The sequence below is a fragment of the Neoarthrinium moseri genome (assembly GCF_022829205.1).
Source record: "Neoarthrinium moseri strain CBS 164.80 chromosome Unknown scaffold43_Wmoseri_CBS_16480, whole genome shotgun sequence".
Taxonomy (NCBI): Eukaryota; Fungi; Ascomycota; class Sordariomycetes; order Amphisphaeriales; family Apiosporaceae; genus Neoarthrinium; species Neoarthrinium moseri.
Genome location: NW_026055157.1, coordinates 42,918 through 70,259, shown reverse-complemented (window position 1 = coordinate 70,259; position 27,342 = coordinate 42,918). Strand labels below are relative to the sequence as shown.

The window sequence follows — 27,342 nt, the reverse complement described above, 5'->3', positions numbered from 1 at the left end:
CATTTCCATTGCTGTTCCAGAAAATGCGCCCGAAATGAGATCTAGCGAATCGTGTTGCCGAAGGCCGTTGGTGGGTTTGGCAACGGCTTTACGGCGAATCTCTGCAAGTTCATTCGCCGCACTCTCGTGGCCCCCTTGCAACACAGTAAGGCACCCCACGGATGTTCAATCATCGCGATGGTACCTCAGAAAAGCAAGCATTCAAGTGGTGATTGTTCGATGATCAGCCGAGCTTGCCGTGCTGCGTCTCCAAAGCCATAAGCGCACCTACGATTGGACGAGGAGAATCTTAATGTGCAAGGCTTTATTAATTGACGCGCCAAGTCGAGCAGTGAGCCGGTAGGGCAAAAGGATAACAAGCGAAAGGGCAGCACGCAGTTGGGTGAAGGCTCACTAGTATACGTAATTGTTGGAAGCTGGCAGGGTCGGACGGTTTGAACTCTACGGATCTGAGCAGGCATCATGACAGGGAGGCCGAATAGCCGGGGAATTTGGGGCACAGGCAACCGCATTTGGTCAAATCGCATCGTCCCGAGCCAGGTTAAATCACTTGCGCCTACCGTCCAAATATAATGCTGACAATGACTGGCAAGCAACATGTGGCGATGCTCGTGCCAAGTCTGGCGGTGAAGACCACGCTCGCCGCGTTCGCTCTTACACTTTGGGCCTCGTAGCCCAATGGCATTGGAGACGTCTGAGTGTGGGCTGACAAGTCCTTGAACACCGCACGAATCAACGTGGATGTTGCGAGTATGGAGTACCACATGTGACGAGATGATGAGGTGTAGCAGAACAAGGCGGACAGGGCTTCGAATAAGACTGTATTGATTGGGCAGACCAAATGTTGGCAGGGCAAGCAAAGACAGTTTTCACTGGATATAGGCCTTGGAGAGCTAGAGTTTTCTTGGCACTCACATTTGCGGGGAAAGTTGTCTGCCCAACTCGCACTATTCTCAACCATGCACAAGCGCACGTTTTGGGGGTGATGGCGACTTATCAGTCTGTGCAACATACTGTTGCAATTGAACCACGTGGAGAACTGGTCGTATCGACGCTTGCGCATACTGAGATCTTTCTCACGCAACTCCCGATTGTCTGATCCCACATTGCCTGGTAGGTACTACGAAGAGATCAACATATGGTGATGAGCGCGATATGCATCATTGCCCTGCGCAAGTGGGGTGAGGTTATCGGCTAGGAAGACTAGAAGGGCCATACATAAGGTTTCTTCGAGCCTGGCAGTCCCTTCCAAGCCCGCAAGAGCGCCGGCCGGTCTGACGACCACCAAACTTTCGCGGAGCTTTCCAGATAGAGTACATATGGGGTTCGCAAAGACTAGGTTGCTCCACTCCTTCACACTTGAAACCCCCAGGCCAGTGATCGCATAGGGTTGGCGATCTGAGAAGAATATACAGTGGTTTGCAGCATGAGAGGGCTTCTCTGACGAATGGAGGAGCTGGCCGGAGCCAATCCCACACTGGCTGCCTAGCAAGCCAGATCCTGAGGGACTGTGGGGTGAGGAGGTAGCCCGTGGCATAATCATTATGTTCTTTGAGTTTCTCGGTAGCTGTCGAACCATGAGTGAGACTGGGGATCCGGTCGAAGAGTAGGAGCGGGCCAAAGGCTCGAAGATTGAATCTGTATATGAAAGTAACAGAGACAGAGATCTTCAGGGTCCGGTGTCACTAGTCACCAGCGCAGCCGCACAGGCGTAGACGTCCTGCGGTAGTCGAGAGCCATCACCATGAGCTGGAAGCTCGGGCTTGCTCAATTTCCTGTTTGTGTAGATTACCGTGTACATTGCCGTCTCCAACAGAGTGGGTGAGGATGTCATGTCGTATCGTAGTCCGAGAGCTACGTACTGTGGCATGAACGAATGATTAGGTTTTGCAGAGCACTACGCCATCATATTCGGTGCAAGACAGGTAGTCCGAACTCGTACCTCTGGGCGTACACAAGGTTCAGCACTCCAACTGCATTTACGGAATGATATCAGGCCAACACCGGCTTCGGGCATTTGGGTCCTCGAGTCTCACCGCTTGGTTCGAAGGGCAATCAGCCTCTGGACGCTGTACGGCGAAGATGCAAACTCGTGAGCGCGTGACAAGCGATCGCAATGATTGGCGACAAGCGGCGGGGCTTTGACTGGGGGATGGGCCCAAGGTCGCGAATCTGGGCTGAAGCCTGAGCAATGCTGAGCGCACCCGGTAATCGGAACACGTCAAAGCAGGGGGCCCAAGGACAAAGGCGTGCTGGATTTTGGGCAGTCATACCCCCTGGTCCGGCGTATCGTCAATCCAACAGGGGTCATCGAGGGCAAGCTTAGTGTCGATCAGGGTTAGGCGGGCGATGATGTAGTGATGGTCCCACCAGGAGCATTTGGCCATGCACCGGGCCTACTGGCGGCCACTGCTCATCCTCAGCAAGCATGCCACCTGAAATTTTTTGTCTCGGTTCAGGAGCCTCGCTCGCAACCAGCCGAGCTAGGCATGATATCCATGGACGTTCGGCACTGTGCAGCTACCTCGGCGGCACGCCATTGAGGCTTGGTCGCCTTTGTCTCTCCGGGAATCCAGTTTTTTAATCAACCTGAAGGAATCGACAGTGTGGCTTGCGCAATGGCCGTGCAAGAAAGTCAGTCGATACTGGTGTCCAATGTTCGTCCAGACTGCTCGCGCGCGTTGCACCTCGTCAGTCTGCTGGAATGTTCACATTATCCGACGCAAGCGGACGGGTAGCTTGGGCGCCAACTTAGCCCACGAGAATGAAGTCATAGCCACGTCTTAGACCAGGAACAGAACGCGCATAGTGTGCACTCGGCTCAAGCTGTCGAAATAAATGTCATAAAAGCTTGCCGAGTCCCCCAAGGTGGACACTACATTAGGCTGAGGGCACGACCAGACGAATAATGGGCCCCAACCAGGTACTCCGGGCAGATAGCCCATCTCGGTACTCGTATCGATGGAATGCTTAAAAAAAAGGCTACGAAGGAGGGAGGAGGGAGGGAAAAAAAAAAAAAAAAAAAAAAAAAAAAAAGGGACGGGCCAGTCATGCCATCTCAATCAAATTCACATTGAGATAATCTCTGAGATAATTTCTAGTTACGCTTCGGATCTGACTGTGCGTGCTCTCGTCCTCCACAATTGTGTTGTTCTTTACCATCTTACGACACGGAAGATCCAAGCAGAAAACCATGCTGGGCGGACAAGTATTCATTGTTTCCCATCTACCGTACACAAGCAGGGCGCCGTCCTCAGCGTGCTAGTTACTCACCAAACGTGCTAGGACGTAATTTACATAGCACCCAAGCAGCCAAGTTACCACAGTAGTGCGGTCATCCCACCCATGATGAAGGGGCCGCCGCCCTCGTTCCTGAGAAGCGAGATCCCCACCAAGTCGAGGAGGTCCAGTGAAAGGAAATCATGTTCTAGTGCCGTGCTAGCACAACGGCCAGTCCTCCCTGGCCTGCTAGCTCGGAGCTGTCATTGTTCGTCGTGCATGCTGATGCTCCAGAAAGGCCATTATTTTTAGGTTTCCCTTATTAGAGACGGGCGGTCAGCCCTCAATTCCATCTCGTACGGCCATGCGCCCCCCCAGAGCGAGGAAGTTCCTTGGCCGTGTGAGACCTCCCCCACAGCACAGCGCAGCGCAGCCCAGCACCGGCGCGCCCACCAATCCGAGGCACGGCAGTACGGCAGTACGGCAGTACCGCAGTACTTGGGTACCTCGCGGCCGGGTCCTGCCTGTAAGTGCGTAGCTACGTACCGTCCTGGGCTGGCATTGCGGCCTGGGATGACCCTGCTCGTCGTGAGCGACCACAAGCGGCCTTGAGATTTTGATGCGCCATTCCTCTCTGCCCTGTACCGCCGAAAAGAGTCATCGATCTTCCCAGGCGCGCCAGCTTCCTCTGGGCCTCTCCCTTTTTCCTCACCTCACCACCGGCTGGCGTCTGCACCTCCAAACAGCTAAACTCCACCCCCATCGCACCTGTCATTTAGGTTCTGGGAGCAAGCGGCTTGTGGACTTGTTTAAACCCAGCCGTGTACGTACCTCTGCGCCGCCTTCCCTGTCGGCCATGCCTTCTCATCCCTTCCCATCCGCACCATCTCTAATAATTTCCCGACCCCGTCTGCTGCACTACAGGTGGTTTCCACGGCCTTGAAAACCTCTGGATAACCTTCTCACACACACCACGTTCACGTCGTACCCTTTTTCCACGCCCGGAGACGAGCTCCCTAGGTGGCCGCCTGCTTGAACAACCGGACCCCGAGCTCACTCACCAAGCAAGACGCCCGTAAGGACATAGGGGGCCGCCCACCTATGCGCAGCCGCGTCGCACTGTGCAGCGCAACAAAATCGACCTCTGGAATCGCCTTACCCTCGAGCGCGCCCGCGCCCACAACCGCCTTATATTTCTCGGGCGCAATATTGAATCAACACATCGGATTGGACCTTCACCAGGAGCAAAGGAAGCTTGTCTTGTCTAACAATTTTTTTATTCCTCCTCTTCCGCTCTTGTTTGGAGGCGAGAGGGAACGGGAAAGGGAAAGAGCAGAAAGAAACACGAGAGACGGACAATCCTTGTAGGAACCTACTGAATTGGGAAGTAAGTGGTCGAGCCCTGCCGTTGGCTTCAACCGCGCCCGAAGAGAGGAGCAAAGAAGGAGGAAGACGCAGAACTCGACGGGCTGGGTTTTTTTGTCTCTCTTGACGGGAGGGCACGAAGGACAGGCAGTCTTGTGGCGGATATCTATCTGACGCCGCTCCCCCCAACTTTGGGTATCCCAAACAAGCGACGTGCAGGTGCATACCATACTACCTGGCTTGCCAGCTCATCATTTCTTGCCGTGGACTATTACAACGCGGCCCATATCCGCGCCTTCTTTACCTGGGGGCACGCACACATGCTGTACGGCCAGCCCATACAGCAGCTGTAACTCCAGGTACCCGCATTGGAACACAGTACCTGTACTCCTACAGTACTTCCCACACCACCCACCTGGTTGCCCTGGCTCGCTGGCTGTCGGCATCGGACCCCAAATCACCGCAATCGACATACACATCGTGGGAGTCACTGATTGACCTGTTGCAGTATTGCAGCGCAACCCTTGGCCCTGCTGTATAAAGGCTCTTAGGCCCCAGAACAGCATTAGGTCTCCTACGGCTTATTTTCACGGCCCTGCCCGTGTCTTGTTCCCGTTCACTGTAACCTGGCGGGTATCATTTACAAACACTTATATAGGCCTGATCATGAGGCGGACAACTTCAGCCCTTGCTTTATAGATGTCTGACCTCTGCACCTGAGCCGGAACTGCATACGCTGCACCTCCCCGCTCCGCAGCGCAGAAACCCACCACGCATGCCGACATACTATTCACATCTGGACGCAATGTCTTCCGCCTCATGGTCAAATCCTCCCCGGTCGAGTCCTGGTTCCCAGGCTCCGACAACTACACCGGTCACAGCTCCTCAGGGCAACCCGCAAGGGTCGATGCTAAGGCGAACACGACCTAGCCAGGTCCATACGACCTATCAACAGTCCAATGGCGCCGTCGGCTCTATGCCTGTGTCAGCCATAAGTGCCTCCTCGGTGGCATCCAGTTCTCTGCATGACTCTCCCATCATGTCTCCAGACAATACGGTGTTGACCACTAGCAGCTCTATTCAGCCTTCTCCTGAGCCCTATCGTGGGCGTGACATCGAACAATTCCCCCTCACCCCCTTTACCCTCGGCGATCCGCTCTTGCAACGGAAAGCCAGCAACAACTCGATGAACCCTAGCTTAGCTCCCAGTAACAACTCGTTGGCCGAGGCCCTGCAGTTCCAAAACAAGGACAAGACTGGCTTGATCCGTCGTCTGTCAAGTAAAACGCAGAAACTGGTCAGCCGCACACGCCGTCAGTCTTCCGTTGCGCCAAAGAGCCGGGATGGAAGCATTGGCCCTGGAATCTTGCGGAGGAGAAGTGACAGCACCAACACCGCTCCTCCGACGGAGACAGTCTTTTTCACCGATTCCGACGACGACTTTATACCTGCAGACGAGAGGGATGAGATCATGCCATTATGTCTTACGGACGGCCAAGTACGTGAAGTCTCTTCCACGAGTAACCCAGGATCCATTGCCGGCTCTACTACCCCAGTTGAGCCTCCTGCCGGGCCCGTTATCCCCATGGCTCTGAGGAAGGGCACTTGGGTCCGAAAGTTCTCCAAGAAAAGAAAGTTCAAGAAGATCTTCCTCGTTTTGGACTCTGATGCCGCCAAGATCACGTGGGACAAGAACCGTCCGTCCAAAAGCCTGTACGTCGACGACATTCGAGAGATCCGAATAGGTTCCGATACACGCCAATACCGCTTGGACTATGATGTGCCGGACTCAGACGAACGCCGCTTCTTCTCTATCCTCTATGCTGTTGCTGACAAGTCGAAGAGCAAAGCGATGCATCTCGTAGCTGAAGACGAGGAAACCTTCGAGAGTTGGGTTACTGCTCTCGATGCGATATCTAAGCACAGGCAAGACCTGATGACTTCACTCATGTCCTTCAACGACAAGGCTATTCGCTCCTACTGGAACACCGAAATGACGAAGCAGTTTGAGGGGAAGCCACACTCATTCGATGATGAGGAGATCGACTTCCCCGGCGTCGAACGTGTCTGTCGAAACCTGCACATCCATGTCTCCCAGAAGCAGCTTTGGGATACTTTCGAATCTGCGGACGGCACTAGAACCGGACGTCTTAACTTTGCGGAGTTTCAGGACTTTGTCAGGAAAATGAAGCAGAGAGAGGATATTCGAGCAGTCTACCGCAGTATTGCTTCCGACCCCATTAGTGGAATCACTTGGTCCGAATTCGCTGGTTTCCTTCGCGATACGCAAGGCGAGGACATTGACACGGATCCCCGAAGCTGGGAAGCCAGTTTCAGCCGCTTTACTCGGCGACCAAAATCCTGCGACGAGACCCGCGGTCTGGACACAGATATCGCAAGAATGACTGAGCAGGCATTTGCAGCATTTCTCACTTCGACATTCAACGTCCCATTGGCCACTGAACCCACCAACTACACCCTCGATCGACCGATGAATGAGTATTTCATATCTAGCTCTCACAACACCTACCTCCTCGGTCGTCAGGTCGCTGATATCTCCAGCGTCGAGGGTTACATTACAGCCCTCGTGAAAGGGTGCAGGAGTATCGAGATCGATTGCTGGGATGGCCCTGATGGACAACCCCTGGTCCAGCACGGATATGCGATGACAAACGCAATATCGTTCAAGGAAGTCATCAACGTTATCAACAAGTATGCCTTCGTGACAAGCCGGTTCCCATTGTGGGTGTCGCTTGAGGTTCACTGTAATGCCGCCCAGCAAACAGAGATGGCTGCCATCATGAAAGACATTTTCGGACCTCGTTTGATCCTTACCGCGCTAGACCCTACATCTGATAAACTACCGTCTCCTTCCGAGCTCAAGGAGCGTGTACTGGTCAAAGTGAAGGCCGCCTCTCTTGAGGAGCCACGCAGCGGCAGGGTCCCCAGTGTCAACGGTCGCCGGCGCGGCAACAGCTTGACCTCGCCCTATGCTAAACCAATCGCCATGGATAACTCGACTATCCCACCCCAGTACCTCTCTCAGAGCCCCATGCTCACCCCCAGAGACCCTTCCCGTCGTAGGGTTGCAAAGCGGTACAATACTATCACCGAGGGTGAGGTCCAGGAGACCCTAAGCAGCAGCACGAGTGATTGCGATAGCGGTAATGAGAAACCCCCGAGTGAGAAGACACCGAGTGAGAAAACACCGAAGGCGAAGAAGGACACTAGCAAGATTGTCCAAGTACTGGGTGAACTAGGTGTCTATTGCACGGGTGTCACGTTCAACGGCTTCGATGCGCTCGAATGTCGGATGCCTTACCACATCTTATCCTTTATGGAAGGGACATTCAGAAACCATGGGAAGACCAAGGAATCCAAGGACGCCCTATATCGCCACAATATGCGCTACATGATGCGTGTGTATCCTCAATTCTCCCGCCTCAACTCTCACAACTTCAACCCTCTGATGTATTGGAGGAAAGGAGTTCAGATGGCGGCGCTCAATTGGCAGACTTTCGACTTTGGAATGCAGCTAAACCAGGCCATGTTCGCTGCTGGCACAGACCAGTCAGGATATGTCCTCAAGCCTCACTGCATGCGTGAGATACGAATGTTGCCCAACGGCCTTCCGGAAGAGGCAGTCGGCAAACTGGAACGCAAAAACGTCACCTTCAAGATCGAAGTTATCTCTGCGCAGCAACTTATGCGTCCTGGAAACTTGGCAGCGAATAGGACCCTTGACCCTTATGTCGAGGTTGAAGTCTTCCACGCCAATGACAAGAGGGATAAGCATGATAGCAGTGTAGGCGTCGTTGCTGACAGCCCGTTGAAGCGGACTACGCGAGTCGTCAGAGAGAATGGCTTTAATCCCGTCTTCAACGAGTCGATGCCGTTCAGCATCACCACAAAGTATCCGGAGTTGGTTTTCATTCGGTGGAGCATCAAACTTTCAGCGAATGGAGAAGGCCCGAATGACCGCGCCGCTCCAATGGCAACTTTCACAGCGAAGCTCACCAGTTTGAAGCACGGCTACCGTACTTTGCCTTTACTGGATCCGAATGGAGACCGTTACTTATTTTCTACTTTGTTCTGTCGCCTTGAGGTTGGACCTGTCACCGATGTCTACGTCAATCCTGGAGATGGTGTGGAGTCCGTTGGCAAGTTCAAGAACCTTGGGAGCAGAGTCTTCAGCCGGTCGTCGAACAGCACTACGAAACTGGCTTCAGAGAAGTCAATCGAGAAAATCAGTCTCGACAGCGGAAATGCGGACAACTCGCAGCAGCCCCTGACCCGTTCGTGAATCAGCATGTACGATAAGTCAGGCACTATGATTAGCGAAGCGTCAATGTGTACAACATCTTTATGTCGGAGTTCTTTTGATTTGGCAAGAACTTCGACTTGACTACCGACGGTCCCCTTATTCAGTTGATATACAGCGAATACCCCCTATTTGACCATACAGACGACGGCGTTGGAAGGATTCTCGGCACATCCATGATACAGATTTGCATTTTTGATGGGAAGGTACGAACGAATCTAATGATGCCCTGGGCCCTGGCACGGTTCAGAGGACATCACTTGGCTGGTTCATTCACGGCATGATACAGGGAAACGCATATAACGGGTGTTTTTGGGATGAATGACAAGATAGATCTGGGAAATCGCACAAAAAAAAGTTTTCATATGTTTGCATGGAGGGAACACCGCGTCCCGGCATTGGAAGAGGGCATAAGGGTTTTGAGGTGTTTTGGGTCATTTCAAGTCATGTTTATTGTTCCCTTGATCAGCGTTCAGCAAAGCATGTCGAGCATTTTCGAGGTTTAGCATTTCAGCATTTGGGAATGGGCTACAGATGTGATGGAACATCGATGTCGCAGCAGAGCGACATGGACCGTGGTACTGGCAAGGGCTGCACTACATTTGCAAGGTCATCATCGCGTGGGAATACTACAGCACCGTTTCCGGCCTGGCCTTGGGGTGCCGGCGGCCTTCTAGCTTTCATGACTTTGCAACCAAGAATATCAGTGGGCTCACGCTACACGACAATTCAAACAATTCGCAATAACGTCTGTAGCTTGCCTTTCTTAAGCATTTTCAGGTGTCTTACGTGTCAGATTCTCAGATTGTAGACTGGTTACGAGCGCATGACCCTCTCACTGCCGTGGTGACCTTAGTTGGACAACGCGTCGTTGCCGAACTCAACGCATGCCTGATCCCATAAAGGGCGACTTCTAGTGAACCTTCCACTTCATCGTCTGGTCTCTGCCAGCGATCAGTTGCCGAATTGCGGTGCACTGTCTCCCGGCGGCCTCCGAGTTCGTCAAGTTGAATCGTGCCTACGCAATCCAATCTATGTAGTCCCTATGCCAAAATGTTCGACTTGGTAGCCAATGGCGAGGTCACGAATATCTAGGTACTAATGAGGAACCGTGCCACTAGTGCCGGCAGGCACGTCTGAGATGTGCCCAAAATGAATTTGAATACGTGCTGTAGGCGAAGATTAGGATCATGATATGGCCACGCGGTGAGGTAAGGTCATACCTTGCCAGGTCAGCGAAGCTCAAGGACACCGTTAGGGTATCAGCGATGTAACGCTATTATTCCCGGAATCATCAGACATCACCCACCGCCGGGCGGGCAACTCGGCACATGAGCTCAACATAAAGATTACGTAGTCTCTATACCCTGCAATCATGGCCTGACAGAGAAGAGTGCCATTTATGAGGTATCACCTTTCGCTCGTTTGCCTCCTGTGCCTCGACTCCGAAGTTGTTCCTATCATCGCCACCTGCACTGTGTGGAGTCCATTGACTGCACCTGAGCCCCGTATCACTAAGTACCCAAGGGTATACTCATATCTGCTGTAACCTGCAAACAGCTCGACAGGGGGGTTGCTGCACAAGGCCCCTCTGTCAGCAATAAGCGGAACATCGCGAAGCCCCCCTGCTCACGTCCCAGACGGTCGGGTCAAGGGCCGTAAAGCGCAGACTCCTGCTTGCCGTCAAGGAGCAGACTGGCGATCGTGGACTGGAACACGGCAACGCGGGCCGCGGTGGACTCTGCGTGTCTTTTGTCGCGTTCGGCGATGGTCCCCGTCTCGAAGCCTGTTGACTTCGGTCGAGCCATGGGACCCCCAAGACCTCGGGTGTCATTGCGCGACTTTCAGCTCCTGCCTACGCCGCCTTGGCGCCTTGTTCGTGCCGTCTCGCCTCACGGTTTGGTCCGCTCTGGACAGCTGAGAAACTGATAGATCAGGATGATAATTGGAGTGAAAATGTGACCGCATTTCCAGCCACCACCAACCTTAGGCTTGTAAAGGTACACCCCCCGCTGCTCTCCTTGACGAGGTGAATGGGAGACCCTGCCGCGTGCATCTGAGAGAGTGAGACGACGGCTTTCCACTGGTCCAACCAATAATCGGCTTGATCGCGTGACTCTTATAGTGGGAGATATCGCAGAATTAGTGCGGATTGCTGCAGTTTTCGTATCTTCCCTTTGTCCGACTGCTCTCCTGCTTTGATAGCTGAACTAACGGTGGCAACAGGGCTGACAGTAGCCTTAGTGGTTAGCAAGCGTGGGAGTGGTGTTTGTAGCCAGATAGGTGGAGAGGCTTTGAAGACTTTATCCTAGCATATGCTATACATAGATATCCTGCTTAAAGAGAGAAACGGTGTACAAGACTTAAAACAGGCGTAGTCCTTAAAACCAGGGCGGTCGAACTCGTAGTGCCCGAAGCTCCTCCGCAACACTCACCATTTTGTCGCTGATCATCACTTCATCGCAAATAGACCCCCTTTTTGCATGTACTCGCTTCTCAAATGTGCTATATTAGGCATTTTATGAGATACAATAATCCTGCCGTAAGTCAAATGTCTTCTCTGTCCTACTTTCCTTGGAGGAAGCATCAATAGGCTGCCTTGAACCGAACTCGATGCGTCAATCTCTCATTTCGCCGTAGGCTGCGCGGGGCCCTGAATCCAAGGAAACTTGAACAAACCTCTCTTGTAGCCCTCTTTCATAGGCGCATTCCTAGCCACTCGGTCATTGCCATCCTGATTCCGGGTATTTTACTCTAGCAGGGAAACTTGCCGACCTATCCCTTGGTTACCGCTTTAAACAGCTTCTCACTGTCAAAATGATAACTATGTGTACGGGACACTTTATACTGCGAATCATAGGTTCCTTGTATCTGGATAAATAGATCACACTCGTGGATATCAAGCGACCATCTTCATACCAGTAATCTCTCTGTACAATGGTTTTGGAGGTTTGTTACCATTCGACGTTCCTTGGTATTGAAAATCAAAACCGGCATAACTTGCCAGGGCTATGAGAAAGCGAGAGTGTCTGAATCGATATTCTACTTTCGTTTACTACAATTTCTCGATGGTGAATATAGAACTTGGCGGCTGGCATTGTCGAGCGAGAAGCACACATTTCTGTCAGATAGTTGTACACGAGCAAGTTGGGCATCACCTACCCATGCACTGTCGTTATGGACGTACCCTGGTGGAACTATTCGCCAGCCTGGCCGTAGCCTTGGTTGCTTTTCGTCCCCTTCAGCTTGTTGAACTCGACACAACCCCATCAACACTAGAAAGCTTCATTTCTCTCCATTATTTAGCCTTGATGGGACGTATTGGGCCACGTTTCCGCATCAACAGAGTGGGCTGAAAGGCGTTATAGTGATGAAGAGTCGTTCAGAGTCTAGACTCAGCCGCATGTACATCTGGTTGTTCCCAGTAGTTTGGAACACTGCGGTCTGGAAGACTCTAGACTGACGCCACAATTAGACGTGCGTCTGAACGGCTGAGACACATGGGGGGATCGCCTTCTCGATGGCAACTGAGACAAGCAGCAGGAAAAAACAAATGGAATGACCCTTGCTCCCCTGCATTTTGGCCTTTCAGCGAAGTCGCTATTGTTAGGGAGCAGGCTGAAGGCTTTTGAGTATGACGAATAAGGCTACATTGTTCCTTACGCTGTGCGTCGAGTAGCTGATTGTGCTTGAATCGAATGGCTTGAAGGCACATGGCGGTCACTGCTGCCATTTCCTACCCCTTCCTTTGGATGGAAGGTCTAGAAGAGTAGGTGTGGACTCTTGAGGCTCTGAGACACTGCTCAGTTGATGAACCCTCAGAGTTCAAAGGCGGGCTAACGAGGACCTCTCTGTTATTGCCATAATATCACACTTTTTGGCCAAAGCAGGAGAATTCAATATTGGGCTGGCGTTTTAGCTCATCGGGTAGTTCATGCAAAGGAAACTTCCTTCGAATGAGATACAGGTTCTCTTTGTGTCGCTGGAAGGCCACAATGTAATGTGCTTGACGGGGATACTAGTTGTCAAGGTTCGATCGGCTACGGGCGACGGAAGTCAGAGATAGTGTCACTCAATCTACGGTTGTGTATAGGGTTAGATGAAAGAAGTTGTGCAATGGTGGCGGCACATCCCGTTCCCAGTCTTGCGGCTTTGACGGAATGCAACCCTGATCTTCGTCGAAAACGCGGGGAACGAGCAGGGATACACAGAGCCCCACCACATGGTTGTGAGCACTGCTCCAAGGCTCCCGAAGACCTTGTGTTACTCTGGCCTAGCCCCAGTCCCATTAGTCTATGCCAAAAATTTTTTACTACGGGACCGAGGGCTGCAAGAAGGGTCTGGCATCGGTGGTTCTTATCTGAAGGAAGGAAGAGTAGAGGTATGAGAGTGGCCTTCAAAGGCGAGGCGAATGAAAAAAGACCGGCGGGAAACAATTTTGCTTTACCCTCAAGGGCAATGTAATGGTCAGTAGTTCCATGTGTAATAGCTACGAGACAGCCAGAAGGCGAAAGACAAGAAGAGCTCTCCTCCATACGCCCATGCTCCCTACTTGATTGCTCATCAACAATGGAACGCATGCGGCCTCCGCTCAGGAGCTGACGAGGCCGCCACAAGCATGACAGCGTTGAGCGTCTCTGTTCAGTCTCTAAACGCCGTCGTGTGATCTGGTTAACCTCTAGATGTGACGACGTCTCGAGTCTTGGCAGCAGTTCGGACGGGTGTTATTAGTGGGAGAGTCGGGGGTCGGCATCAAAATCTGCGACTCGCCGACGCGTATCACTAGCTAGTGACACGGTCGTCTCAACATGCTGCGTTAAAGTTCTCCTTGCATGAATCACGCTTGGTCTACATGCGTGGGTTAACGCGCCATTGCCGTCAAAGCAACACGATGTGAGCAGTAGAAGCAATTGACGAACGTGACCCGAAATTCTAAAGAATTTCAGGGTCTTGACTCATTCTACCAGAAGGACGCGCAAGCAGAAGAGGTGGTCAAGAAGTATACAGCCACGAGACAAAGTCAGATGCCACCAGGGAGAAGCCATAGACGTATGCGGCGTGAAGCGTTCTAGCGGAAACACTAAGTCTCGTGAATTGCCATGGTTGCACGATCGGGCCCTCAGAGTGAACAAATCTCATCCGCTTGACAGGTTGGTAGTCCCTCGCCTTGCTAGAAGCCAAGAAGGATACATACATGTAAGCGGCTGCGGAAACGCGATGCTCCGTTCACCGAGGAGGCCTGACTATTGGCGCGATGGAGATACAGACTAATTTTATACCGCATATCATTTGCCAATCAAGTATTGCTGCATGATTGTAATCTGCGCATCTATGAATCGCAGTCCAAGCACGTAGTGAAAAGACGATGCTTGCAAGCGATGTGGGCCAAAGAGCTATCCGCCGCTAAGATGTCGGCATATACTTACCGCCTACGCCGACTCAGGTTCTTACTTCGGGGTTCAGCACTGGTGTCATTGGCAATATCCAGACATCACCTGGTCCTAGCCGGGCTCGCTGTGACATATCTGAAAGTCAAAGGTCTCAAGATCCCCTACATCGTCACATCTTTCAGCCCAAGTTCCGGTAAAGAAGGTGGGTCGATCTAACCGGTCTCATCGCGATACTATAACTTAGACGCCCTCTGTTGTACCAGCCCCTTCGCACAGCATAGGGTAACTATGCATAATCGGCCCCAACGGCAGGTGCCGCAAATGACGATTTTGCTGCGATTGGGTCGACTTTAGCTGTTGTATAGAGGACTATCTCCACCTACAAGCCAGGTTGATCCCTAGTACTCGTTTGATCGGTGCTGCTCTGACGTTACCGTAATTCTTCCTATGTAACGAGGTCTAGCATGACGAGAAATTATTTTTGGCAAGCCGGGGGACCCTCCGTGCAACATTATGCAGCCACGGGATATTCCTGCCATCGAACCTTGCGACTATTCATCTAAATGGCATTACAGATAGCTGCGTGTCCAATCTGCGGTCTGGGCTCTTGACTTGAGGCGGCTAGGATTGCCTTGCGCTACATGCCTGCATGCCAAGTGGCCACGGTGAATCGGTGCCGGCAAACGCCTGCTCGCTGTCCGATCTAGTTTGCTGTGGCGGTCCACATTCCTCATCAACCCACGTTCCAGTCACCCTCGAAGGGCTTAAACAGCCCACCTGACAGTAGCGCCGCCGTGGAGATGCTTCGCTTCCCGATCGGGGAGGCCTGGACTTGAAGTGGCTTGCCATTGAAGGCTAGCATCTTCAGCTGGGAGTTGTGTGTACGTACCAAGGTACATGACTGACTGGGGCTGCGAGGAGATGAGACCCCCAATGCTTGACCAGGGATGTAAATATAAACCAGAATACCCTCGAAGAATTCCCTCCGCAGTTTTCACAGAGAGAAAAGGCGTGCTGTCTTTACCCTTCCCTCTGGAGACAACACTCAAGCAAGCTTGGATCCGCACGGCTACCAACAGCTTTCGTAGTACTTGCAATAAGCCGGCTTGTACATCCAGTCTGTCCAATTGCGGGGCATTCTATAGCGCAGCAGGGACCGACACCTTGCCACCAGCAACGCGTGCGGTTATATCATGCCAAGAAGCACAGCCCAGACATCCAACTTTGATGAGCTGCCCTTGGTTCTTCTACGTTTATAAACTCCCTGGCCCTACTCGTTCGTTTTCACAGTTGGCAACGCTCTCAACTGCACAAATCCTTCAGCAATACCATGGAACCCTCACTATCTACGTTACAATCCTCCACTTCTCAAGGGCCACGGTCCTTCACCAGATTCAATGACCTTCCTCCCGAGTTGCGCATAAAGATATGGCAACAATCTCTGCCAGGACCGAGGACTGTCGCAGTCAAATCCCCATACGCACAAAGACAACCAAGCCCCAAGTCCCTCGAAGACGCAGTCGCGCAACACGGAGATGATGTCGAGACATGGACATCCACTACGCAAATACCTGCCCTTCTCCACGTCAATGCTGAAGCTCGGCATGAAGCTTTGAAGCACTACAGGCTATCGTTAGCCGTTGGCATCAGCCAACCCCGAGTATATGTCGACTTTTCCCGAGACACCCTCTTCTTTGGCAACGCGGAACTCAAGCCAGAATGCTCGTCCTTGTGGTCAGCCACGAAAGACATGGATAAGGTCGAGAGACTAGCGGTGGTACCAGAGGGTGCTTGGAGGGTTTTTCGCTGGAAGAAAATTGACCTCAACGGCCTGCAAAAGATGATCTTTGTCCACGATACCGAGAAGCTCCAACTAGGTCCTTCGCCGCAGCTGGTCGAGGACGACACGCATGACGACATTGAGGAGCTGGTGGCACGGATCGAGGAGATACAGATGGCAGAGATTGCCATGCCATCGGAACCATCCACGCCTTTGCCCGAAGCCGCGATGAAGAAGCGTATGGAGGCAGCGCGAGAAGAATTGGACACATTGAAGACGGTACTGCCCGCGCAATGGGAGAAGGAGCCAGTCGTAGTGACGGCGGTGTTCAAGAAGAGTTGTGGTGATAGATGGCTATGATAGTATACGGGGACTTGCGCGCTTCCTGCTTTTCACGATTGCATTTACGCCGATACTTACAGATGATACCATATGATACCACCTCAGAGATTTAGAACAATATTCAATTTTTCTTTCCAATCATTTCACCAAAACGCACCCTTTCGCCGGTGACCAGCAAAACTATGGCTCTATTGCCATAGAGCTGACGCAGGCCGTACTGGCAAGTAGAACACACGAGTACTGACAGCCTGCACCTTGGTCACTGCTCTCTTACCCCTCCAAGAAAAACCCGAAGATCTATGAGTTAACGCGGTGGTCTCATTGCGGCAAGTCGGACTAAGGCAACCCCTCTGATCAACATTTGTCTACGACTGGTACACTAAGACTAATAAGCAATCGACTATCCCGCGCCGCAGTGACCAGACCCTGAGTTACTCGAGTGATCAACAGTAGACCCCTCATCCACTCTTCGCCAGTGCAGACACTTAAAACCACATAAACAATCAAAAAGCAACCGATGCAGATCTCGGTCGGATGGTGAAACGAGCGGATAGCAGAACGGATGTCGATCAGTAAGGGATTATTGGCCCTTGACGAGTTTGGTCTACTGCACAGGCCCGTCTGCATCATCCCATAACGTGGCGGGCGCGCGTGCGAGCTTAGATAACTAGTCCTCGTTTTGCGTTACGTCCTCTATTCTACATAGATTAGCAGTATTCCACGCGTCCTGCATAGTGCCAAGCCAGGCGCACAGGAACTCAAAAATCTCATTGTGCCATTCCCACCGACGTGTGACGTCGCGGCAGCTCTCTGAACCCTGATCGCTGCTCTGCCTGCCGCCCGCCGCTTCTGACGGCTGCAAGTACAGTAGTAAGACGGGACGAAACTGACTAAGTCGCTATACCCACACATGAGCAATCTCGGTCCCGTCCCTCCGGTTGTGAGAACTTGACAGGTGGGACTTGCTCGCAAGACAGACCGACGGAACGACTGCGCTCCTCGACCTCCGACACCTCCTACTCGGGGGCCAAGCCGCCACCGCAACCCAATCTTGCCGAGAGACCACTGGTTCTCAGCCACCCCGTCGCCCTATACACTCGAAACGCACGGCCACCTGCGCCGGTTTGAGGCAACCACTAACACAAGCCTTGGCCCTGTCGATCCTATTGGCCTCCGGCACTCCTGCCGCCGGTCTCTGCATTACATCTCTCCCCTCTTGATTCCCATTCCAGCCACCGAGCTTTAGCCCACCCAACGAAACATGCAAGTGCAAATCAGCTAGCGGGCGCGGGCGCCCACGAGTCTACAGTCGGCTCCTGCCCTCGGGTGCGAGGTAACCCTTCCCGACGTTGAGCATGTCCGCCGCCTCCTTGACCATCTCGGCGACGATCTCGGCGGCGGGCTGGACCTTGGTGATGGCGCCGGCGACCTGGCCCATGAGGTGCGGGGGGTCGACGTCATTGCCCTGGTCAAAGTCGTACTCGATGGGCACGACGCCGCGCTCGGTCAGCTCCTTGATGCGGCCGGGCTGGGCGTGCCACGCGGCGATGTAGGCGTTGGTGCGCATGCGCAGGGGCCGCCCGGACACGACGAGCGTGCGCTCCGTCTCGTCGAAGCCGCAGGCCACGACGGCCTTCTTGTGCTCCTCGGAGCAGCCCGCCTCGGCCGAGGCCACGAACCGCGTGCCCACCCACACGCCCACGGCGCCCTGCATCAGGCTCGAGGCCAGCGACCGCCCGTTGGAGATGCCGCCCGCGGCCACCACCAGCGCCGTCTGCCCCTTGAGCGCCGCCGGCCGGTACCGCCGCGCCACGTCGACAACGGCGGGGATCAGCACGCTGTTGGCGATGTCGCCCGTGTGGCCGCCGCCCTCGCCGCCCTGGGCGCAGATCAGGTCGACGCCGAGGTCGAGGGCCTTGACGGCGTGCTTGGGGTGGCCGACCATGTTCATGACCAGGATGCCGGCCTTGTGGAGGCGGTCGATGACGGGCTTGGGCGGGACGCCGACAGCCGAGATGAACAGGCGCGCGCCAGAGTCGATGGTGATGTCGATTAGCTCGTCAAGCTTGCCGGCTGTGTAGTCGTGGTTCGTCTTGCGGGCGTTTCCGCCGACCTGCGGCAGGGCCAGGTCGATGCCGAAGGGCAGGTCTGGCGACCGCAGCAGCTTCTTCATGTCGGCGACGATCTCGCGCAGCTGGTCCGGCGTGTACATGAAGCCACCGATCACACCCAGGCCGCCCGCGTTGGACACGGCGGCTGCCAGCTCGGCGCCCGAGGTTCGGGCCATGCCAGCCAGCACGATCGGGTGTTGGATGCCGAGGAGCTTGGTCAAGGGGGTGGTTATGGGACCCGTTGGGGCCAGCTTGGGGTTGGTAGACGTCATGGTGAATAATGCAGGAATTTGCTGAGTCGATACGACTAGTTCTGTGGATTGTCCAGGCACGGGCAGAAGCCAATTATCAAGAGAGCGTTCTCGAATGTCTCCTGGCAGCTTCTAGATTGCACTCCTTGTTAGATTTCGTGGTAAGAGTCGCAGTTCGTCTTTGTGAACTTCTGTGTATTCAAGGGTTGCGTCATCCGAACCACATTCACGAGAGATCAAGGCGCTAGATATCGTTTGAAATCGTATGTCAATGAACAGGGACAGCGAGCGTCCACGACGGGGACACCAGCGAATGAAATATATTGCCCTGATGTTCAACACGCCCCTGTTCAGCCGCCCGCATTACATCCCCGTTATGGAGAGCTGTGGTGGGGCATCCGGGGTAGTTCATGCGGGGGAAGACGGTGCCGAGGCATCTCTGTGCCGCAGGTGGCAGGCGATGGCGTTGGAGGCGCCAGCGAGCAGCACCGCTAATCGACTTGGCTGAGCCCCGACCCCAGACTTGTCGAATGGGGAAATCGCATCGTATAGTCGTCGGGCTTCCGGGCTGATAGAGGCTCCCGAGCCAATAGTCACTTTGAGTTACAGATGCAGATTGAGTCCCCTTGTCGCCAAAGTAGGATTTACCTGGCCTAATGTCTGAAGTAGTTCAAAAAAATGTCAATTAAAGCTTGCTATACAGGTGATGTTGATAAGGGCCTTAAGATCACCACCCGCTTATTGGCAATAGCTACTTGTTGGTATGTAGTCCTCCAAGTAGGCTGAAATAATTGCTCATGGTCGTGCAATGCATACGCTTCGTAAGTCTTGGTCTGCATATTATGGTATTCGTAGCCGTCCTCGTCACCGGAAGTAGGGGAGCCGGGCGGGAACGAAGCTGTCTCCGGATGGGTCGGAACTTCCGGCGCTAGGTGCCGAGGTCTGGCCCTCCTCCGCTGCTGTCGGGGTCGGCGCGGCTGCGAGACTTTCAGTGTCGGCCAGCTCGGCTTCTTCTGGCATTGGAATTTCCTCAACCTCAACCATCTCCGGTTTGGCCTCGGCTACGGACTCGACTTCAACATGGTCGCGATGTAATCCGCGTTGAAGCGCTAATTGCGCTGCCGCCTGCCTCTTCTTCTCGACCTCTTCGTCTTCCTCGAGCCGAACTTGTTCTTCCTCCTGCTGAAGGTCATCTAGCGATGGGGTGAATCTCAGAGTAGGATCTTCGGCCTCGAACATTGGGCTGTGTGCCGGTCTCAGGGAACTGGGCCGGGAGTACGTCGAGTCCATAGTGGTTCGTGATCCACTGCGCGCAATACCGTAGCTTGCTGTCCTTTTTCCTTTACTGCTCCTGGTCCTGTTGCTTGACCTATCGTCCACTCGATCGAGCGCGACTGCAAACTCATCATCGAGCGGCACGGCATCCTCCTCACCCTCGCCGTCGCTCGGGAACAGGTCTCCTCTGGACCGATAGGAATCACTGGTATCTCCACTTCCTGTCGTCCCGCTCCGTTTCCTAGTCTGCGGTAGTGGTTCCTCGGGGTGGTAGTCGTCATCGCGTCCGAGCAGCGGTTCCTGTTCTCCATCGTGATGCCGCGAGGATCCTGGGTGTTCCTGTAGATTCGCCGCACTAGGCTTATATCGTAAAGTACCCCCGATCTTGAATGGCAATTTTCCCAGAAAGCCGATAGGTTGGGTGCTGGGGATGATGGTCGGGTCTTCGGCTATGCTGGATTTCCGCCGCGCTCCTCTCGTACCATAGCTCATGCCGCGTTTCCTGCCGCGAGGCTGTTCTTGGACCTCACCAGCTTCCCCCCGTTTGGCTTTGCCACTGCCACCGATCAAGCGATCCCAGTCCTCATTCCGCCAGCCGCCCATGAAGCCACCGTGATCTTCACCGCCCAGGTCCTCGTCCCAGTCATCGTAGAAGTCGAAGCTGTACTCGGCGTTGCCCCTTGCTGCTTCACGATCCCTTCTCCTCCGGGCTCGGTCCTCGCGATCGCCCAGACAAGGCGCAGCGCAGCTCTCAACGCAGGCCCCTACGGATTCCAGACAGGGGTTGATATATCTATGGCCAAAACTCCAGATGCCGGCGGCGGCATTCTCGGTTACAGCCTCGGTGGTATGCGAGATCTGGTTCCAGCGCTGGCGGAGGCGCGGGTCTTCGAGAAACGCCATGTTGTGGCGTTAGGTGGTGAATGGCGGCGCGTGATTGCTGCTGAGTATCGGAATACCCCCCAGTCGCTAGGGAGGCTAGGCGATGGCGATTGATCGCAACGCCGACGATGAGTGCGTGAGATGAGGACCGATGATTGCGCGGGTCAGGCCCGAAGACGGGCGGCCTTCTCTTCTGGCGTTGCCGTGGAGCGTGCAAGTCGAGGTCAGCAGATGCTTCCCCAAAGGGATCGAGTCAACTGGCTGCAGGGCGGCAAAGAACTAGGTAGCGACAGGCTCGACTTCGGCAGCAAGTATGGATCAATGTTCGACAGCTCACCCGCAAGGATAGCGCCCGCGAAATGTGCTGAAGATATGCGACATTGGCGAATGTTTCTGGAGTTCGGATGGGTTTGGGTTGCGACTGGCAACATTGAAGTGGGCTGGCTGGCTCAACTAATTTTGGGTTCCCATTGGGACGGGGCCGCTGCAGGAGGACGGATAGCACGCTTACGCTACCGCCGTAGTAGGTAACTTATTATCGACTCCCGGCGTATGGACCAGGGTCCTGCGCTGGAAAAGGCTCGTCCGGATGACCTCATTGGTCCAACTAGCTAACGTCTCGATGGGATACCACAGGACATTTCAACATTTGATTCTTCTTGCCCAGCCTGGGCTGGACTGGACTGGACTTGCGGTCGCCGTCAGTCAGCTGGGTTTTGCTCAAGAATGTTTGCGGTTGTATAGTCGTTGAGCTGTCAAGCAGTGGGATCTACTCCACTGCCGCGGGAACCGTCTTCGCGCGACCACACTCGCTGTACTTTGCGTGGGAGCCGTGATGGCCGCTTTGTGCCCAGACAGCTTTTCCCAAATCGCGATTGAAACGAGGGCGGTACCTGCAACCGAAGAATTGCTGGACCGCAGATAAACTTATAGTAAATACGTTGGGACATCCAACGGAGGGCAACGTGAAACATGCTTACAAGGTCATTCGTGAGTGCAGCGTGGAAACTTGATAGTCCTCCCTCCCTCCCTCCTTCTCCGAAATTTCAACCCATTTTCCCGACCCCGGGATGTCCTGGTGGTCTTTACGCAAACTGCCGTTCCCGAATCTGTTTTTAGAATGCGTGAATCGGTCTCTCTGGTCAGGCACGGCCAGCGGCGAGTGCGGGAGGTCTTTGGTGAGGCCGGACCAGGCCAAATCCGGCGTGCAGGTGGGGGCCGGTCAAAGCTGCCAGGGCCGTTCTTCTGGATTGGTCGTATGGTCGTAGCTTCCCGCTTTCCACTGGCGACCGAACCTCACCTTCAATCTGAGGAGCGCGGCACCGTCGACAATCCCAGCCATCTCCTCTCACGACGTCGTCTGGCAATTCCGCCCACCGAGGATCGGTCTCTCAGCTCCAGCCAGCGCTGCAGGTCCTTCGCACCGCCTTTTGAACCGCGCTGGGATCCATCTCCGCCGCCTGCGTTCGCGTCCAGTCGCCGCACTCGTCCCGCCGCGACAGACCTCCTGCAGCTTCTACATCGCGCCATCACGACTGCTGACCGCCGCCGCCGCCGCCGCCGCCGTGAAGACCTCGTCACGCTCGTCACCGCCTTCCGCGTGCTCGTCCGCCCATCAATGATCCGGCGCCAGGCTCTCCGCCATCACTGACCCGCAGCCCGGCTGCTGGCGTCACGCTGAAATCATGGCTTCCAACAATCGTGAGTTCATGGATTTCTCCTACCAGCCACCCTGCGTACAATGCCACCTTACGATCACGACGACTCCGAGCCGGTATTTTCCTCGCGACCATGTCGGGATCCAGTTGGGAGCGGCGGGATGTTTTCGAGGGGAAGGATCACAGCGATGGAATTGTTTGGAACCCGACTGGGAGATCATAGCATGCGCGCCAGGTCTGAGCGGCTAGAAAGAGCTTAGGGACTGGTTTCGGCCCATGTTGTTGCTGCTGCATGCTTTTGCTTGGAGAAGACGGCCGGCCGTTCGTCGCTCTCGAAAACCCGCGGTCTTGTCTCTGCCAGCCTGGAGGCTACAAGACTTGGTTGGACGTCAGCCCAGTCGTAACCCATCATCGCCATGATCAGAGTGTGATTCAGTATAGACAGGTATGCCGTATGCCCGTGTTGAGCTAACTGTTCTTTCCACTGTAGCCTTCGCTCCCTCGGGGGCTGCACAGACACCCGTCAACCCTTTCGCCAAAATGGGGTCGGCCCAGCCGTCTGGCACAAACGTCTTCACAGCGCCTTCTGCGCCCGCAGCTCAGCAATCACTTACCAACCCGTTTGCGGCCGCCGCACGAAAACCCTCCAAGTCCCCCTTTGTGGATGATGCTGAATCACCGAAACCCAACCCGTTCTCCAGGACAGCCGCAAAGCCATCCCTGACAGACTCCCAAAGCAATGGCGCAAAACAAGGCGGATTCAACCCTCCTAGCGGACCAAAGGTGACGGCGAATGCCTTCACTGCCAAGCCTACGGGTGCCAGCCACGGGCCGTCGCAGGTGAACGGCAAACGCAAGAGTGGCCCAAATATCACAAAGCCTTCAACATCCAAGCTTGGGAGCCGGCAGCAACGACCAGAGCCTAAGAGTGCCCCGAGCGAGTTCGCGGCGACTATTTACAAGCAGCTGGCAAAGGTTGGCATCAAGCCTCCGGTATGGCCCTCGGACCCCGATGCATTGCTTCAGCCGAAGGCCATGGACAATCTACGCCAAGCCCACAGAGCATATCGGGACAAGGCGCGTGAGGCCTTGATGAAGGCTGACCTTATCGACGACCCCGACAAGCGCCGCCGTTTGGACCAGGCTTTACCCTTCAAGGGCATTTGCGAGGAAATGTGTCCAGAGTGGGAGAAAATCACTCGAATTACCGAGAAGGGTGTATGGAAACCGGAAGGAGCGGAGGACGAGGATGAGGATGGCCAGCCGCGTCGAATTCCTATCCCCAAAAAGATGCTCAAGCGTTTAGCACGTTCTGCTGCGGGCCAAGAAGCACCGTTACCGATGGACGTGCGATCACCAGCCGCGTGTAGACGAACGCTGGACTACCTGATCGACGACCTCATTGCGTCCGATGATCGGCTCTCAACCTATCATCACTTTGCCTGGGATCGCACGAGAGCTATCCGCATTGATCTATCTATGCAGACGCCGTCCATGAGTCCCGAGGAGATCAAGCACGAGGTTTACTGTCTGGAAACTATCGCCAGATTTCACGCAACTTCGGCACATTTGCTTGCACAGCCAAGCTTCGCCTATGAGAGCTACTCCGAACAGCAGGAGGTCGAACAACTCAATAAGTGTTTAATGACGTTACGGCAACGATACAAAGACTGCGCTGATATGGGAATCGCTTGTGAGAACGAAGCTGAATTCCGCGCCTACTACGTGTTGTTTTTCGCCTGGGATCCGGCACTGAAGGACATCGTCGAGAGCTGGGGGGAGATATCTACTTCGGAGGCCATTCAAACGGCTCTCTGCGTCATCGAAGCCATGCAGAACACAACCATGGCGCATGGCCCGTTGAGACCTGAGGCTCCGACTGAGATTGCTGTGAACGTCGCATCGATGTTCTTTTCTATTATTGCTTCTCCACAGATCTCATATACAATGGCCTGTATCGCCGAGGTCCATTTCGGCGTTGTCAGGCAGTCGATTCTTGAGATGCTCATCAAATCGTACTCTCGCCCGAAAGGCGCACCCAAGGATCTAACTCCGGAATTTCTCAGGCGGCAGCTTCGCTTTGACAGTGTTGAAGACGCGGTTGCCTTCGCAGAATTGCAAGGCTTACAGTTTCAGGAGGAGAATGGACTGCGCTACTTGCTTGTCAAACCTCACCAGCAGCTCAAGAAGCCTCGTATACCTCATTCTTTCTCTTACGATATTGTCGAAAGGAAACGCTGTGGGAGGCCGTTTCCTGACTGTGTCCACGAAACCATCTTTGAGGAGCCTGGAATGACATCAAATGCCGACGTTGACGAAGAAAGCATGTTTGTTGAATCAACACAAGCTATCTCCAACACATCGAATAATACAACCATCCAAGACTCTGAACTCGAAGACACAGAATCCCTCCAGGCGCCTCCGATGGCGAGTATCTCCCCATCTGCCGGCGGCGCGGCTGGTCCACAGCATACCAGCCTCGGTGTTAATCCCGGAACCTCGATATTCTCACAACCAGGACCTGAGGCTCAGAAGGCGCCTGCTCCGTCGAATAGTGCCACAGGCGGAAGCATATTCGGCAGTTCGCCTACCGTCAGTCTGTTCGGCGGGCTGTCACAAAGTGGCATGTCTACAAACCCTGCGCAAGGTGGCCCTTTTAGCAGTTTGTCGACCACACAGAGCACTGCGAAAGCGCCCGATGCCACGGATGCAGCGAAGAAAGTGACCTTTGGTGAAACTCAGGTCAAATACATAGAATCTCGTGCCGATGTCAACAGCTCGAGCAGCAGTGCACCGTCCGGAATATTTGGCTTCCTTGGAAATGATAACAAGAAGCCAACTGCACCCGCAGAATCGACTTCCAGCAGCGCTTCGTGGTTCCCCTCGAGCCTCCCAGGTTCGTCCAGCAAACCTGGCCAAATGGAAGGCGGATCAGTGCTTTCTGGGGTATCCTCTACCTCAGGCAGCAGCTTCAAATTTCCCGACTCAAGCACACCTCCATCTGGCCCTTTGTTCGGAGCTGCAGGCAACAGAAGCCTCTCGTCACCCCCTGTTCTCACATTTCCCTCTACTAATCAGACACCGGGTGAAACTCAACTCGCAAACCAACCTCCAGCACTAGACACGACTCAGGCAACAGGAAGTGACGGGGCAAAGCCGATGTTCACCCCCAATAATACTTCTGAGCCCTCGGCGACAACAACCAATCCTCTCTTCGCCACAACGAGCACGGGTGGGACTGCAACTGCGACCAGTCTCTTTCCTCCAACTACGCAGTTGCCCCCTCCTAAAACGCAGCCAAAAGAGAACCCCTTAGACAGCTTGACCCGCTGGTTTGTCTGTGGTGATCGGGGTTTGATGGATGATCATTTGGAGGAATGGGCTGTGGAAACGGTTTTGAAGGATGTATGGGACAATTTTCAAGTAAAGGAGGAGGAACGAAAAAGAAAGGAGGAGGACGAGAGATCATGGGCTGAGGCCCGCAAATTCCGGACTTACAGTTTGCAAGTGACCTATTTCTATCGATGGCTCGAAATCTTCCGGAAGCGCAGGGTTGTCAAACGCATTCAGATGGAGAAAGAGAAGTTCCGCCAGTGGAAAGCACCAGAGAATGTTGCAAAGCGAAAGGCTGAAGCTACCGAAGCCAGGGAGACACGCCAGAAGGAGGCCATCAGCATGCTTCGCAGGAGCGCTCAAGGCAAGGCAACAGAAGAGAAGAAATTACGAGAATCAACTCAGTCGCGGAGCCAAAGCGTCGAGGATGCCTTGCTCGCTAGCGGTATACTCAGCGGAGTACGCGATGAGCGTGCCGCAGCCCGTGACGCTGTGATGGACGAGGAAGAGCCTACCGGTATGTTGCCTTCTGAGATGCTATATCAGCAGGAAAGCAAGCGACGCGAGAAGCATGGCCTACCACCGCTCAGCCGACTCGGACACCCTCGCCCCCAGAAGGAGGGTACAAAGACAGCAAAACTCAGAGCTCTCGCAGCCGGTCGGGATTCACTTTCCATGTCAACGGGAAGCCTGCGAAACTCAACATTCAGCTCGAGCTATCGATCAAGCCAAGGCTTCAATAGTAGCCGAGTTGCAAAACCCAAGAAAAGCCGCGTTTCCGATCCTTATTGGAGAATGAAGGCACATGGGCTTGTCCAGATGCCCAACGGCGAGTATCTACACGAGTCTCTCGCCTTGCCAATGCTACGGGAGGGAAAACGGTTTCCCGGGTTGGGCAACTTCGGCATTCCAGCCACGGCTTCTGAAACATCTCCACTGTCGCTGCCGACTAACGATGAGCTCTTTGAGGACAGTCCACCCCTGCCCCGAGAGCGCATCCGACGAAGCCACGTCAGTCGGTCGCCCTCTGTCGCTTCGAACGTCTCGTTCAAGCGTAAGAGACTACTGCACCACGATGATACGGAAGATGAAGATCTTGCTGCCTACCGAAGTGAAGCTTCAGCCAGTCTTCATAAGCGAGTCAGGAGTAGTGGATCCATGAGCAACGAGCCGGACTTGCTGGCGCAGATGCAGAGTCTTCTTCATGATGTGGAAGCAGAAAAGGCAAAACACAAAGCATGATTGGCGCTGTGCCAGAAAGTGGAGGAGTACATGCCAAGACCTTGGGGGCGCACCTGTATAAAAAGAAGAATGATGTACTTCGTGATTTATTCAGCGATCGGCGTCGCAGGGATTGCATCGGGCGGCGTTCAATGACCAAGGGCGGAATCCTGGCGAGGAGTTCCGTACAGGAG

General features: G+C 54.2%; 6 protein-coding genes across 6 annotated transcripts; 4 read left to right on the top strand and 2 right to left on the bottom strand.

The window, feature by feature from the left end:
- Positions 1 to 5,389: 5,389 nt before the first annotated feature.
- Positions 5,390 to 8,887, top strand: JN550_009406 (uncharacterized protein; the record flags this gene model as incomplete). The annotated part of the gene is made up of 1 exon (XM_049321475.1): positions 5,390 to 8,887. One exon carries the CDS (start codon positions 5,390 to 5,392, stop codon positions 8,885 to 8,887), a length of 3,498 nt encoding a protein of 1,165 aa, XP_049168561.1.
- A 6,738-nt stretch (positions 8,888 to 15,625) lies between these two features.
- On the top strand, positions 15,626 to 16,435 carry JN550_009405 (uncharacterized protein; the record flags this gene model as incomplete). The annotated part of the gene is made up of 1 exon (XM_049321474.1): positions 15,626 to 16,435. The coding sequence occupies one exon, from the start codon at positions 15,626 to 15,628 to the stop codon at positions 16,433 to 16,435; it is 810 nt and encodes a 269-aa protein (XP_049168560.1).
- A 1,285-nt stretch (positions 16,436 to 17,720) lies between these two features.
- JN550_009404 (uncharacterized protein) lies at positions 17,721 to 18,800 on the bottom strand (the record flags this gene model as incomplete). The annotated part of the gene is made up of 1 exon (XM_049321473.1): positions 17,721 to 18,800. The coding sequence occupies one exon, from the start codon at positions 18,798 to 18,800 to the stop codon at positions 17,721 to 17,723; it is 1,080 nt and encodes a 359-aa protein (XP_049168559.1).
- An 843-nt stretch (positions 18,801 to 19,643) lies between these two features.
- JN550_009403 (uncharacterized protein) lies at positions 19,644 to 20,957 on the bottom strand (the record flags this gene model as incomplete). The annotated part of the gene is made up of 1 exon (XM_049321472.1): positions 19,644 to 20,957. The coding sequence occupies one exon, from the start codon at positions 20,955 to 20,957 to the stop codon at positions 19,644 to 19,646; it is 1,314 nt and encodes a 437-aa protein (XP_049168558.1).
- Positions 20,958 to 22,056: 1,099 nt separating this feature from the next.
- JN550_009402 (uncharacterized protein) lies at positions 22,057 to 22,587 on the top strand (the record flags this gene model as incomplete). Its single annotated transcript, XM_049321471.1, has 1 exon — positions 22,057 to 22,587. One exon carries the CDS (start codon positions 22,057 to 22,059, stop codon positions 22,585 to 22,587), a length of 531 nt encoding a protein of 176 aa, XP_049168557.1.
- A 547-nt stretch (positions 22,588 to 23,134) lies between these two features.
- On the top strand, positions 23,135 to 27,169 carry JN550_009401 (uncharacterized protein; the record flags this gene model as incomplete). Its single annotated transcript, XM_049321469.1, has 1 exon — positions 23,135 to 27,169. The coding sequence occupies one exon, from the start codon at positions 23,135 to 23,137 to the stop codon at positions 27,167 to 27,169; it is 4,035 nt and encodes a 1,344-aa protein (XP_049168556.1).
- Positions 27,170 to 27,342: the final 173 nt, after the last annotated feature.